Genomic DNA, 14,258 nt, shown 5'->3' with positions numbered 1-14,258 from the left:
CGGAATGATCAGAAGAGCGCGAGGCGCGTTCACGAGACACATGGAGACCCGACACACACACTCACACACACACACACACACACACACACACCGCTGTGATGCCCTTATTCATCCATTTGTAGTCCGGAAGTGTCCAGAGTCTTTAAATGTGACCCTTTAGGAGGAGTCTGCTTACTCACTTTCTCCTGTTGTCGCTGTTGTTGGATGTTTTTGGCCATAACCATAAGAAACAGCAGTCAACTCAGAAATAATCTGGATTATTCTGATTCTAGAGATCAATCGTAATCCCGTCTCTTCTGTCTCCACCTTCGACTTCATATCAACAAAGTAAAAAAAACAACATTCAGATTTTTTAGTGTGTTTATACTTTTATATAAAGATCATTTCTCATCACTAACGACCACTAATGTGTTTATTATTAAAATCTATAATCATAAATAAAATTATTATGTGTATTATTTAAAACATGCTGCTCTGTTCGGGCTCTTTTTGAGCGCTCCTGTCTCTTTAAGAGCCCAGTCTGCTCTGATTGGTCAGCTCCCACAAGTGGAACAGGCTCCACCCACCAACCCTCCGAAAGGGGAGCCACGTTAGCGGCATGCCAACGCTAAGCTAACATGCTAACCTGCCGAATAAACAGCAGAAACATCTTCAGGTCAGCAGGTGTCAGGTATCGACCCGTTCCGTGTCCAGCCTTCGGTCTTTATGCTAAGCTAGGCTAACCACTGCAGGTGAAAGAGTCAACACGGCCTGATGGTTGCCTAGCAACACCGGTTAACCACACATGTTAATCAGGTGTTTTTGTACTGCAGACAGTCAGGCTAGCTGTTTCCCCCTGATTCCACTCTGTATGCTAAGCTACGCTAGGCTAACCTCTGCAGCAGGGGTCACCAACACGGTGCCCGCCGGCACCAGGTCGCCCCCAAGGACCACATGAGTCGCCCCCCACAGGCCTGTTCTAAAAATAACACAACTCACCAGTGAGCTGCATCTAAAATTAATTTTTTTCTGTTGCTATTCTTTTTTTAATCACACTTACATTTATATAGATTTGAAAATGACAATATCTTAAAAATAAAAGAATTAGTTTAGATAGTTTTAGGTGAACTCTGACCTCTTCGAGTTCAAAGGTCAAAGGTCAGTGTTGTGCGCATGACACAACTGTGGCGCTCGTGGAGAGTAAGCTAGCGGGCGGTTTCTAACCCAAAAAACATGTCAGAAAAAAGAAAGAAAGCTCATCATTTTCACAGTGAGTGGGAGGAAGAGTTCTTTGTTTCTACTGTGAAAGAAAACTGCGTGTGTCTCATTTGCGGGGCGACGACAAAGCGGCTCAATGTGGAGAGACACTTCACTACGGGTCACAGAGCTAACTGCCATGCTAACTAGCATGCTAACTAGCATGCTAACTGCCCACCGGGAAGCTACGGGCAGAAACAGCCCGTGAGCTGAAGGCAGCTTTGGGTAAGCAGCAGTCTGTTTTCACCAGGCCGGAGGAAAAATCCCAACAAGCAGCCGAAGCCTCGTTTAGAGCTCCACATTTTCAAACAGATACCAGATGTTGTCAGGAGCAACATGGCGGTGTCATGGCAACGGTAAATAAAAATATTGATCTTTAATTGTGTTCAATTCAAAAGTGTCTTCATGAAATGTGAACAGATCATTTTGTTAAAAATGCCGCAGATTTGTTCATCAGTTTAAAATGTGGTAAGATTTATTTAAAAATATGAAAGTTGATTTTTCTTAAACATTATTTAATTGATAACTTTTCCAAACATAGTTGATGATGTGTTTAAAGGCTCTTTGTCAGTGGGAAGTGAAAATGGAACATTTGTTCTATGAAATGTTGTAGAAGTGATCATCTGAAAATTTAAACAGTTGCTGAGATTAATAGAAATTAAATGTGTAATATTGATTTGATCTGTTTCCCACCTTGTTAAGTCATTGTTGATAATTATTGTGAGAAATCACTAACGTGATCAGTGTCTTCACGTAGATGAGTATCATTAATCATTAATAATAATAATATATAACTAAAGGCAAACTGAGCTCATTTGTTATTTCAGAGCAGTGTGACAAACCGGTAGCCCTTCGTCTGACTCAGTACCAGGAAGTAGCTCTCAGTTTCTAAAAGGTTGGTGACCCCTGATTTATATAGACTTGAAAATGACAATATCTTAAAAATAAAAGAATTAGTTTAGATCAGGGGTCACCAACACGGTGCCCACGGGCACCAGGTCGCCCCCAAGGACCACATCAGTCGCCCCCCGCAGGCCTGTTCTAAAAATAGCACAACTCACCAGTGAGCTGCGTCTAAAATTTATTTTTTTTCTGTTGCTATTCTTTTTTTAATCACGCTTACATTTATATAGATTTGAAAATGACAATATCTTAAAAATAAAAGAGTTAAGATAGTTTTAGGTGAACTCTGATCTCTTCGAGTTCAAAGGTCAAAGGTCAGTGTTGTGCGCATGACAGAACTGTGGCGCTCGTGGAGAGTAAGCTAGCGGGCGGTTTCTAACCCAAAAAACATGTCAGAAAAAAGAAAGAAAGCTCATCATTTTCACAGTGAGTGGGAGGAAGAGTTCTTTGTTACTACTGTGAAAGAAAACTGCGTGTGTCTCATTTGCGGGGCGACGACAAAGCGGCACAATGTGGAGAGACACTTCACTACGGGTCACAGAGCTAGCATGCTAACTGCCATGCTAACTAGCATGCTAACTAGCATGCTAACTGCCCACCGGGAAGCTACGGGCAGAAACAGCCCGTGAGCTGAAGGCAGCTTTGGGTAAGCAGCAGTCTGTTTTCACCAGGCCGGAGGAAAAATCCCAACAAGCAGCCGAAGCCTCGTTTAGAGCTCCACATTTTCAAACAGATACCAGATGTTGTCAGGGGCAACATGGCGGTGTCATGGCAACGGTAAATAAAAATATTGATCTTTAATTGTGTTCAATTCAAAAGTGTCTTCATGAAATGTAAACAGATATAATTTTGTTAAAAATACCGCAGATTTGTTCATTAATTTAAAATGTGGTAAGATTTATTTAAAAATATGAAAGTTGATTTTTCTTAAACATTAAATAATTGATCACTTTTACAAACATAGTTGATGATGTGTTTAAAGGCTCTTTGTCAGTGGGAAGTGAAAATGGAACATTTGTTCTATGAAATGTTGTAGAAGTGATCATCTGAAAATTTAAACAGTTGCTGAGATGAATAGAAATTAAATGTGTGATATTGATTTGATCTGTTTCCCACCTTGTTAAGTCATTGTTGATAATTATTGTGAGAGCTTTGTGCGTCAGTCTCCAGCAGCTGTCAGCGTTGTCTGCGTAGGCTTGTGTCTAACAGGAAGATGTTTACAGAACAAGAACTTTGTGTTTCTTACAATCAAGATATTACATCTGCTTGTCAAAACACTAGAGGAGACACCGGTCTGTCAGCTCACACTGACCTGAACAACGTCTGAGAAACATATGAGACACTTTACTTTTTGTTGTAACAGTCAGTTCTAATGTAACAGTGAGAAGAAGAGGAGCAGTAAACCTGCTCACACTGAGAGACGTGAACACAACCAGTGGGTTTAGAGGAACTATTTCTTAGTGAGGAGAAGCGCGTCACCTCCTGAAGACTGAAAAATGTCCCTGGAAAACTGTTATTGGATTAAACGGGCATGTTAACAGATGTTTTTTTATAAAACTAACTGAATGTTGTGTTTGTTCTGTTCAGCTGAATAACAAACTGGACCGACGACACAGACTCTCCTCTTCTTCTTCTCTTTCTTTCCTGCGGTCCCCCCCCTGGACTCCATGGAGGTGGTGGTGGAGAGGAGGATCTTGCCCAAACTGTCCTCCATCATGGACAACACCTCCCACCCTGTGCATCAGACTGTGCGGGCCTTCAGCAGCTCAGACTGGGACACCCCAGGTGTGAGGAGGAGCTGCAGCACCACCCACCAGCACTAAAGGCACTTTATTATTACTCCACCAGTCCATAGACGACAATGATCCCCCCTGCTGTTGTTTCGTTATGATCATTGTATTACTGTACAGAACCTTTCTGTCTGTGTCTATAAGGCTTTTCTGTATTTATCAGGTTTATTTGTCCTTTGAGCTGTGAACTGTTACGGCCCCAGAGCCTGGGCCTTCTCTCTCTCTCTCTGGCTTTTGTGTTGCAGGTCCCCGGCTGGGCTAACCTGGCACACCTGGCCAGTGCACCAGGGTATATAGGCCGGCCTGGAGAACCAGATCTCTCTCTTCTCTTCCTCTTCACCTCGTGTGGTGGTAGTCTGAGTCATGGATGACTTTATAAAAGCATTTGTGGAGGCACCGTGTGAGAAGTACAAAGGATCAGTTAATAAAAATTGCTGATTACATTAATGTTGGTGATAAAGGACATAAAGACACTGTAAAGGGGAATTTAAAATGTAATGTATTGAAGATGGATGTGTTGGTCTGGTCTCTGAGGGCGTGGAGAGTGTTTCTCCTGCTATGGGTTTGACCTTTGAACAACAAAAAGAATTGCTTTTGTTGCGTTTGAAATTGGAAACAGAGAAGGATGTCGCAGTGGAAAACATGAAGCAAGGTATTGAATTGGAGAGAGCACTGTCAATTGAAAAGATGAGACAGGAAGCTGAGAATGCAAAATTGGATCTTGAAAGGCAGAAACTGTCTCAGGGAGGGAAAAGTTACAGCTGATATTCTTGCTACTGATGGTCTCTCTGGTCCGAGCGGCTCTCCAGAAAAGGTGGATGTCTGGAGAGAATTGAGGTTACTTCCCAAATTTAACGAAAAAGATCCTGAAAGGTTTTTTCGTGCTGTTTGAGTGTTTAGCTGAGGCACGTGGACGGTCTGACTCCACTTGTATAGTAATGTTACAGTGTGTACTAACAGGAAGAGCCCAGGAGGCTTATTCCTCTCTGACTAAAAGAGAGTTGACATATATGAATTGGTAAAATTGACTGTTCTCCAGGTGTATGAGCTTGTCCCTGAAGCTTACCGGCAGGAATTTTCTCGTGACATATCGACTCATTTTGATCGCTGGTGGCAGCTGACGGTAAAAATTTTGAAGCGCTGTGTGACCTGATGATTTTGGAGCAATTTAAAAATTCTGTGCCAGAGTACATGGCAACATATCTCAGTGAGAGAGACGTAAAGACAGCGGCTGAAGCAGCTCACTCATGGTGAAGATAGCTGTGTCATGTTGAAACCGTACTATACTCGTGCTTGTCAGGCAGCTGATCAGGATGCACATTTATCTGCTGCACGTCCAGCTTGTTTATCAGTGTCTGTGTCCCCTCAGGCTGCGGCAGAGCAAGTAAGGGAGGACTGGCCAGGTCCTGATGAAGCTCTACTTTCTGGTCCCAACAAAATCAATTAATTCACCTGATTACACAGTATCCACGTCTATTTGGTGATGTACCAACTCGCACACACGTGGTGGAACATGACATAGATGTGGGGGTTGTAAACCTATTTAACAGGTTTTATAGGGTGCACCCAGAAAGGCGTAAGTATCTTGATGCTGAGGTTAAGTTTATGCTCAATAATGGTATCGCAGAGCCGTCACCTTCCAGTTGGGCATCACCTCGCCTGCTTGTGCCAAAGTCTGATAACACCCCCAGGTTTTGTTCAGACTTTCGTAAGTAACCTGATTGTTTTCCACTTCCTCGAACAGAGGACTGCATTGACCAAGTAGGTTCAGCCACGTTTGTGAATAAGTTTGACCTGCTGAAGGGATACTGGCAGGTCCCATTGTCAAAGGGAGCCCAACAAATTTCTGCATTTGTTACTCCCTCTGGATTATACTCATACACTGTAATGCCCTTTGGTTTGTGAAATGCACCTGCTGCCTTTCAACGGTTGATGAATATGGTGGTTGGAGATCTAGAAGGCTGTTCGGTGTACTTGATGATGTGGTCATTTATTCTGATGACTGGGAGGGACGTCTTGTCTGTATCAGGCAGTTGGCTGTTAATTTGGCAAAGTGTGAGTTTACAAAAGCTGCACTTTTTAGTTCTCAGTGTCTCTGTTTAATGTTAATGTGACTAATTGGATAAAAATGTTGATCCCACAAAAAGGAAATGTTGCTTTTTCTCTTTTCTATTATTTCTAATTATAATATTAGTAATAAATAAACTGTTGTAACTGAACAACAGAAGTCACCAATAACTACTGAGGGCTGAAGTGAACGTGACAGCGGCCGACACACTCGCTCCAGAATTCAAACCACGTTAAAGCATCAGTGTGAGCACCTCCTCCACTAAACAACCTCCCATGAACCCCTGCTGCCGCCTGCCTGGTGATCTACGGCCCACAAGCTGCCGAAGCTGCCTGCGGATCAATACCTCTCCTCTGGTCATCTTTATTTATATGTGTGAGCTGAAAAGAATCCTGATGTCGCCGTCAGGATGAACGACGTCCAAACTGCTGAGACGACTCGGATCAATAAGAGCTGGAGGAGGAAACACTCCCCCCTCCCTGTAATCTTTACTTATTTTTAATTATTTATCATTTCATTTACTTATTTCCATTTAAAGCCCCCCCCCCTGAACTGTTTGTTCCTTTAAATTCACATGTAAAAAGGCAACAAATAAGAAAAAGTCTTTATTTTACACAACAAGATGGAGTCACAGATTCTTCTGCTCCACATTTACCAAATTAAAAGTGTTAAAAAAAAAATTGTAGGATTTACAAAACTCAAAAAAGGATCTGGGACCACAGCGTAAAATCCATAGACCGCCGCTGCCCCCCCCCCCAGAGTGTCTTTGTGTCCGGGGATCCGACCCCCCCCAGTTACTTCTTGGCGTATGTGATCTTCATGGCGCAGGTCGCTGTGATCCTGAAGCCCTGCAGGGCGTCTTTGGCCACGCCCGCCTGTGTGTCGCTCTCAAACTCCACGAAGGCGATGTCGTGTTTCCCCGGGACGAGCCGCACCTCTTTGAAACCAGGAAACCTGCCAAGGAGGGGGACACGCCGTCAACACACACACACAGTAAACACACACACACAGTAAACACAGCAGGTCCTGACAGTGAACTCACTGGTTGAAGAGCATGGACAGCATCATCTCGTTGGTCTCCTCCGGCAGGTTGTTGAGGAACAGGATGTAGTTTGGAGGGTTGTCCGGCACCTGAGAGCACAGCAGACAGTGAAAGGACGGAACAGCCACGGACCAGTGTGGACAGATAAAAAAAAATATATATATATATAAAAATATAATGTGTGATATGTAACCTCCTGTGTTTCGTTAAACTGATGTTGGACCTTCTAACAGGATCAAACAGGCCGCGTTTCTTCTTCTGCTGCTTTAAATGTGTTTCTAACGGGATCAAACAGGCCGCGTTTCTTCTTCTGCTGCTTTAAATGTGTTTCTAACGGGATCAAACAGGCCTCGTTTCTTCTTCTGCTGCTTTAAATGTGTTTCTTGGATGTACTTCCTGCTTTGTTGTGCTGCAGCTAAAGTCACAGTCAGAGTGTTTCTCCACATCCAGGATGAACCTCTGTCTGCATAGAGGCTTTTATTTTGAAAACTGAGTGGCTTCTCTTTGCCATTTGTCTGACTGACTTCCTGTTGCCTCCTCTGCTCTGAGCTGACTGATGAACTAAACGTTGTGTTTAAATGTGTGTGATTGTCATTACGGCCATTGAGCTTACTGTTAAGTGACGGCACTGAGTGAGCTCTCAGCTGAGGAGGAATAATAATATTTTGATCACAGACTGGTGTTTCTGCAGCAGCTGTAATGGTGATCTGTAGGTCAGTATCTAGATATGTGCCCTCGTTTACTCCTTCACCAAAAACCACCTCGTGACTTAGTGCTGCTGTCGACTCACCTGGACTGCAGGGGAGTGCACAGGTGCTGCTAGTCCCTGCAAACAAGAAACACAAGGCACATCACGCACAGGATCAATATCACAATTATGAGCTAATAAATTGCTGGTTTTCAACAAACAGCCGTTCTATCCCTCTCTACACACACCAGACTCCATTCACTAAAACAGGGATTTTACCGCCGCCTCCATCAGTCAGTCCGTCTGTGTTCAAACAGTTAGTTCGGACACCCAGCAGCCAATCAGAGTCCAGTATTCACCCAGACCACATGGTATTAAATACTACTTTCTTGTATAATGTGGTTATTTGCATACAGAGCGGTGAGGTCACGTGTGGTCATTTGAGACGCAGGCAGAGTCTCATTCTGATACCAGGAGTAAACAGGCGAGCGGAGAGGCGTTCAGGATCATCTCGGACGTTTGTTAAAGCGAGTCTTCAGTAAACCTAAACCTGACGTCTTCACTCACCGCTGCTGGTTTCTTGGCCAGGCTCGTCACCGGCTCCTGAGGCTTCTTCTTCTTGTCCTTCTTTTTCTCCTTGTCGCCGTACGTGCCCTTTATCTTGGCGATGACCTCGGAGTCGGTCTTCGCGTACTGTATCCTCTGGAAAACAACGGGACACGAGTCAGTGAAGGTCCAGCCAGCTGGCCGGTGGTGAGCACAGCTTTATCACTTCTTACCATGGGCTTGTTGTAGAAGGGGAAGCCCTGTAGTTGCCTCAGGGCGTTGGTGGCGGCGGCGAGCTCTTTGAAGACGACGAAGGCCTGTCCCCTCATCTTCATGGTCTTCATGGCCACGATGTCGACAATCTGGCCGAACTGTGAGAAGAGCGCGTACAGCGAACGCTTCATCTCTGCAAGACCGAGACCAGAAACAGACAGAGATCATCACAGACTGACTGATGTGATGAGTTCACTGATCAACACTAGTAATCTGTGACAACTTCAACAATGGATTATTATTATTAGAAATATTTTTCATGTCTCTACATCCACTGTTGTTCTGGATCAACATGTTCTCTGTCTTTCTTTAGTCTCCTCTGATGAACAACATGTCTGAAGTCTTTTCTCACTCATTCTGCTTCACTGACTTCTGGAACCTTCTAGCTGAGGTTGGACACATTTTAGGGACATGAAGAAGAAGAAGGTCCTCCAAGAAATGACGTCACCAGAAGAAGAAGCAGCAGCGAGGACGCAGTAAATCAATAAAAGCATTTTAAGTCAGTATTATGAATCACACTGAGGATTTCTTCAGTGTGAAGCTGTGTAATAAGTGGGATAATGTCCAGCAGCATTATTGCAAAACGAACCTCCTCAGTCCTGCAATAATGCCGCTGCCACCAACCTTCACACTGATTATCCATCAGTCACCTTCTCTGTAATTAAATGTCCAATAAATAATCATTAATGTTCATTTCAAGCTCAGAGTAACGCCTCCGGTGTCTTAGAGTTAGAAGAACGATATTAATTAAGTTCATGGGCCTGACCCGGACAGGTTTAATGAATTAAACCAACACAATGATTTAAAAACAGAGAGAAGCAGAAGATTCTCACTTTACTGAACCAGAGAATGTTTCTGATCAGATGATCAATGATGAATAAACACACACGTACCTTCTTTCTTGACCTTATCATTGATATTGTTGATGTAAATTGTGTGGTTTGGTCGGATGTCCATGGTGGCGTCTGACGGAACAACAAGACAGCAGGTGAATATGTGCGTCAGCTCAGGTTACATAAGATAAAATAAAAACTTTATTGATCCCACAGCAGGGAAAGTTCACCGTTATAGCAGCTCGTGAAGCAAACACTTAAAGAGAAATGAACACAATAGAACCATCAGTACTGAAGAGGTCAACTGTGGCCAGAGAGTCTCACTGAGCCTGACGCTGTCCCACAAATGTCCCAGACACGTTTATCAAGTACTCGAGTACAAATACTGCTTTATACTCCTCCACATGTCAGAGGGGAACGTTGCTGTTTCAGGACAACATGGTTTCTACTTCTGCAACAATATTTTATTGATAGTCACAGAAAAAAGTTAGGTCCCAACCACAAAAGTGTCTCTTAAATAAAAAGGTAAAAGATATTTTATTTCAGTCGATCCACAGATTCAGTCCAGTGATGCAACTCAGACGTAAACTCTGAATTACATCCTGGAAGTCGCTCCCATTTATTTAGAGAGACGATAATAACTTTATAGTTGACAACGGTTTCTCAGATTTTGCTTTTTTACAGTAGAAATATCTTTGGTTGCTCTGAGGCAAAGACAGGAACAGTGTATGAGGACTAGTTCTTCCTCACTAACAACAGACAAACACTTTTTAATCCTCTTCCTGTCCAGTGGAAACCAGACTTCTCCACATGTGCTGATTAACTGAAGGCTGTTTGATGGGTTTCTCCTCCAACTTAAACTAAATTAACTACTTAAAACCCTTTTGAAAAGGCTCCAAAAGCTTATTTAAGCCACCCAACAGGACATAAAGTATTTGAAATGCAACACGTGAGCGGAGCAGAAATTACACACTAAAAAACACAAACAGTAAAACACTGGCTGAACATTTGACTGTACAGTGAGTACTTTTACTTCAAGTACTGCTCATAATACCTCTATACTTTTACTTTAACGCAGAGCCTTTACTCTACTTGTAGTGGAGTATTTTCACAGTGTGGTATTAGTACTTTTACTGGAATAAAATATCGGAAAACTTCTTCCAACGCTGGATTACACTCCTCAAAGCTAAAGCTAATGCTAGCATGCGTTATCTTAACGTTGGCTTCATTCATTCATAACAGCGCTAGCCTAGCAGGAGCTAGCTAGCTAGCTAACTAACTAACAGTCACTCTTCCGGTAAAACACGATGATCTCTGATATGAACACAATCCACAGGTGTTCATCACCTGCCCGAGCGATCCTGTAGCACTACAGACAGGTAAGCAGAAGATGTAGCTGTAAAGATATTAAACTCACCTCCTTTACACTCACACCGCTCACACACACCCGGAAACACGGACTAGTGCGCCGCTCACAGTGACTGCTGCTTTAACACCTGCTGCCGCCCCCAGCAGGCCGGGAGGGGAACTGCAGGCTGCCTCACCTTCACTGGCACTGCAAGTGATCACATGTTTTTGTTTTGTTTTTGTTTTGTTTTCCAATGCTTTATTGAGAAAATACACAAATAAACAAGTATGGCAACTTGATTTAACAGACATTGTAACAATATAAAGAGATTACCAAGGGAACATCAACTCATCTCAAAATATAATACATACATTTGGTGCTTCAACATAATAAATTCAGAGCAGATTGAGGCAGAGGTGAGGTAAATAAATCTTTAAAAGAACAAAATTAAAATAAAAAGGTAGATAACAAGATAATAATCACTGATATCACAAGGGAACGTTGGGAAATTACTCTCTTGCCTGTAAAAATGTACTTCAGTGATTAAAGAATTAAAGGTTAAAGTTCCCTTTCTGACTATCATAAGATAAGATAAGATCAACTTTATTGATCCAGAAGGAAATTACTTTGCCAGAGTACAGTACAAAAGTTGAAGCAGAGACGACGAGGAGCGACTCTGGCAGGCTGCCGTCCGAGACAAGTCGAAAGTGTTGATCATGTTATCATATATATCATTAGAATACTTTAACATGTAAAAGTCAGGTCAATAAAAGTAAATATTGTATTATTATTATTATTATTATTATATACAGTTTTTATTTATGTATTTATTTACTATACATATCTAAAACTCTTTCTTATGATTCTTCTTCTTATTATTATTATTAGGACACATCTGTCATATCTTGGATGTAAAATCTTAATCTACAGAGTAACTAAACGTGATACATGCGGGGGAGTAAAAAGTATCAGTAAGTATTCTTCTGAATAGTAGTACAAAGAGTACAAGTATAAAGTTTACAATCTAAATACTGGAATTCAGTTCATACTGACAAAACAAATTCTTATGATGGATTAAATGTTACAGAAGTCCAGTGTGGGAAATGAATAGTGAAATAACATTTTAGTATTAGTGAATTTTCTGATGCTATTTGGTCAAATGAAATGTCAGAACCATCAGTGTTTTATCTGATCAACACTGTAGTCCTTCACATATTCACATAAATTAAGACAATTGCCCTTTATTGATTACCACGACAACTATTTTTGTGATGAATTAATTGATTGTTTAGTCTGTAAAATGGCTTCCTGCAGCCCAAGGTGACGTTTTGTCAGACTGGCAGTCACTATCCTCCGGTATCAGGAGACGTTTTGATTGTTTTGCTTGATGAATGACTGAAATGATTAATAGAAGATTAAAATAATTTGATTGGATACGTGAATAATCATCTCAACTCTAAAAAAAAAAAAAAAAAAGCAGCTGATCCTCCCATTAGGGAGCTGGAACCAAAACAAATCACAGAAAAATACTTTCAGATTAATTTTCTGTCAACGATTTATTGACTTTTTGTTGCAACAACAGCGAGGCTGAAAAAAATAAGATATTTTATTAACAATTGCAAAAATATATGTTTTTATACATCTATTTCTTCATATAGAGGAAATATGTTTTCTGTTTGTAGACATACATACACATAAAGATATTCTATCACACCTATATCTGTATTTATAGGCAGTTTTATACATATATTTTATGTACAGATGCAAATATTTATAATATCTATTATTTTTTAAAAATATATATACATATATATATAATTTTTACACATATTTCTGTATATATATATTTATATAACACTTTTCCATGTTTTAATGATTGTTTCTGACCACTAGTAGAGCGGAGCTGCTCGTTTGTCCTCTCCGGGCCTCCGTACAGATGTAATGTTTCTACCGGCTGGAGCTTCTCAGCTACTTTGCCTCTTTTTTTTGTCACAGGACAGCTAGCAGGCTAACAGGCTAACGGGCTAACGGGCTAGCAGGCTAACAGGCTAGCAAGTTACTTATCGGTGACCATGGATGTGAGCCGGCTCACACCGGGACGGCGACGCGGTGTCACCGGAGGGTGATAACATCTGTCCGTGGCGGCGACCTTCTCTCACCCCCCTCCTCACCCGCTATCGGCCTCGTCTGTACATTTACGTGTGCAGTCTGTCGGTTATCTCTGTGACTTTTGCCCCCCCCCTTTACCCCACTGTGTGTCTCATGCTAGCTAGTTAGCCGGTTAGCTTAATTAGCTGTTACAAAGCAGCGGCTAACCGACCGGACTGCGGCGGACGACAGCGGGATGTGCGATGGCATCGGTTCGGGTGGCTGTCCGGGTCAGGCCCATGAACAGGCGGTGAGTTCAGCACTAAAACACGGTTGTTGAAGGCTGACCATCATGTTTCAGCCAGTTTAGTGTCAAAGTCCCGTTGTTTAGTAGAGCTAACTGAGCTACTACAGATGTAGCCGCTGGCTGTCCGGCTGTTTAAACTCATGAATGGCAGATTTTCTATCAGCAAACACGTTTAAAGTTATTATAGCTGTGGATTAATGTTATTTAAAGTGAGTGTTATAAGGCGGTGGAGTTTCCCCCTGCAGTCAGGTGTGCTTTAAACAGCAGCAGGTATTCACTGAGTGGCTGACGGCATGTTCTCACCTGCTCTCACCTGTCTGTGAGGGACAGACAGGTGCTGCTGCTCTCACCTGTCTGTGAGGGACAGACAGGTGAGAGCAGGTGCTGCTGCTCACTGAAGAAGAGGAACCGTGCAGATCATTTCAGGTCTTAATCTCTACTCAACCTGACACCTCCACCACTGTTTTACCCCCAAACAGTGTTTAAACCAGGTTCCCACCTGCCAAACCTCAGGGTTACTTTCACCTACGTGCAGGTGTTTTGGCTCATGTTCTGTTTCCTTGTAGGATTTTACAGCCTGGCTGCTGTCACACACACACCTGGTCTGCACCATCATCACAGCAGTGCTGCAGCCTGTCAGTGTTATCACTTAATCCCAGGACCAGGTTTAATGCTGACTGAGTTTGTCCTGATCTGTTGGTGCACAAACTAGAAAGGTGAATATAGAACATGCAGGAACATTAAAGAGACAGAATAGGAGGAACAAGTCTAGTGAACAGTGTCTGTCTGGACACTGATGCTGCACAGGGAACTGAAATACTGCTCAACATCCTTTCTTTAAACCTGTAATGTGTCCCCAGTAGAGCTGGACGTGAGTCAGTATCATATTCAAGTCTCTTTTCTTCAATGATAATTTAATTTGATGATTAAGTCTCGTTAAACTAATGCGTCTGAACCCGGCCAGCAGTGCAGGAACCTTTTTATCTTCATAAAACACAGCCTGAAAAATGAGCTTTTCTGATTTTAGGTGAAGAAATGAGTGACCAGTGCCAACTTCTGACACTTTTAACTAGATAACTCATTTTTAAAACTTTTTTTTTTTATCTTGTCTGACATGAACAATCCTAAAAACACGG

General features: G+C 42.2%; 2 protein-coding genes across 2 annotated transcripts in view; one reads left to right on the top strand and one right to left on the bottom strand.

Moving 5' to 3' along the window:
- Window positions 1-6,589: 6,589 nt before the first annotated feature.
- snrpb2 (small nuclear ribonucleoprotein polypeptide B2) lies at window positions 6,590-10,847 on the bottom strand. The gene is made up of 7 exons (XM_070855710.1): window positions 10,797-10,847; window positions 9,440-9,511; window positions 8,507-8,679; window positions 8,295-8,429; window positions 7,830-7,865; window positions 7,040-7,128; window positions 6,590-6,951 (listed from the first exon to the last, which is right to left on the bottom strand). Exons 2-7 carry the CDS (start codon window positions 9,501-9,503, stop codon window positions 6,792-6,794), a joined length of 657 nt encoding a protein of 218 aa, XP_070711811.1. The 5' UTR covers window positions 9,504-9,511; window positions 10,797-10,847; the 3' UTR covers window positions 6,590-6,791.
- Window positions 10,848-13,028: 2,181 nt separating this feature from the next.
- kif16ba (kinesin family member 16Ba) overlaps window positions 13,029-14,258 on the top strand; it is a 59,205-nt gene continuing 57,975 nt past the window's right edge. Inside the window, exon 1 of the mRNA XM_070855756.1 lies at window positions 13,029-13,125. Within this exon, the coding sequence (XP_070711857.1) occupies window positions 13,079-13,125 (47 nt within the window). The 5' untranslated portion in view covers window positions 13,029-13,078. The remainder of the gene's footprint in view (window positions 13,126-14,258) is intronic.

Source organism: Pempheris klunzingeri, chromosome 3 (genome assembly GCF_042242105.1).
Source record: "Pempheris klunzingeri isolate RE-2024b chromosome 3, fPemKlu1.hap1, whole genome shotgun sequence".
Lineage (NCBI taxonomy): Eukaryota > Metazoa > Chordata > Actinopteri > Acropomatiformes > Pempheridae > Pempheris > Pempheris klunzingeri.
Note: the sequence above shows the minus strand (reverse complement) of the source record. Positions and strands in the feature narration are given on the sequence as shown.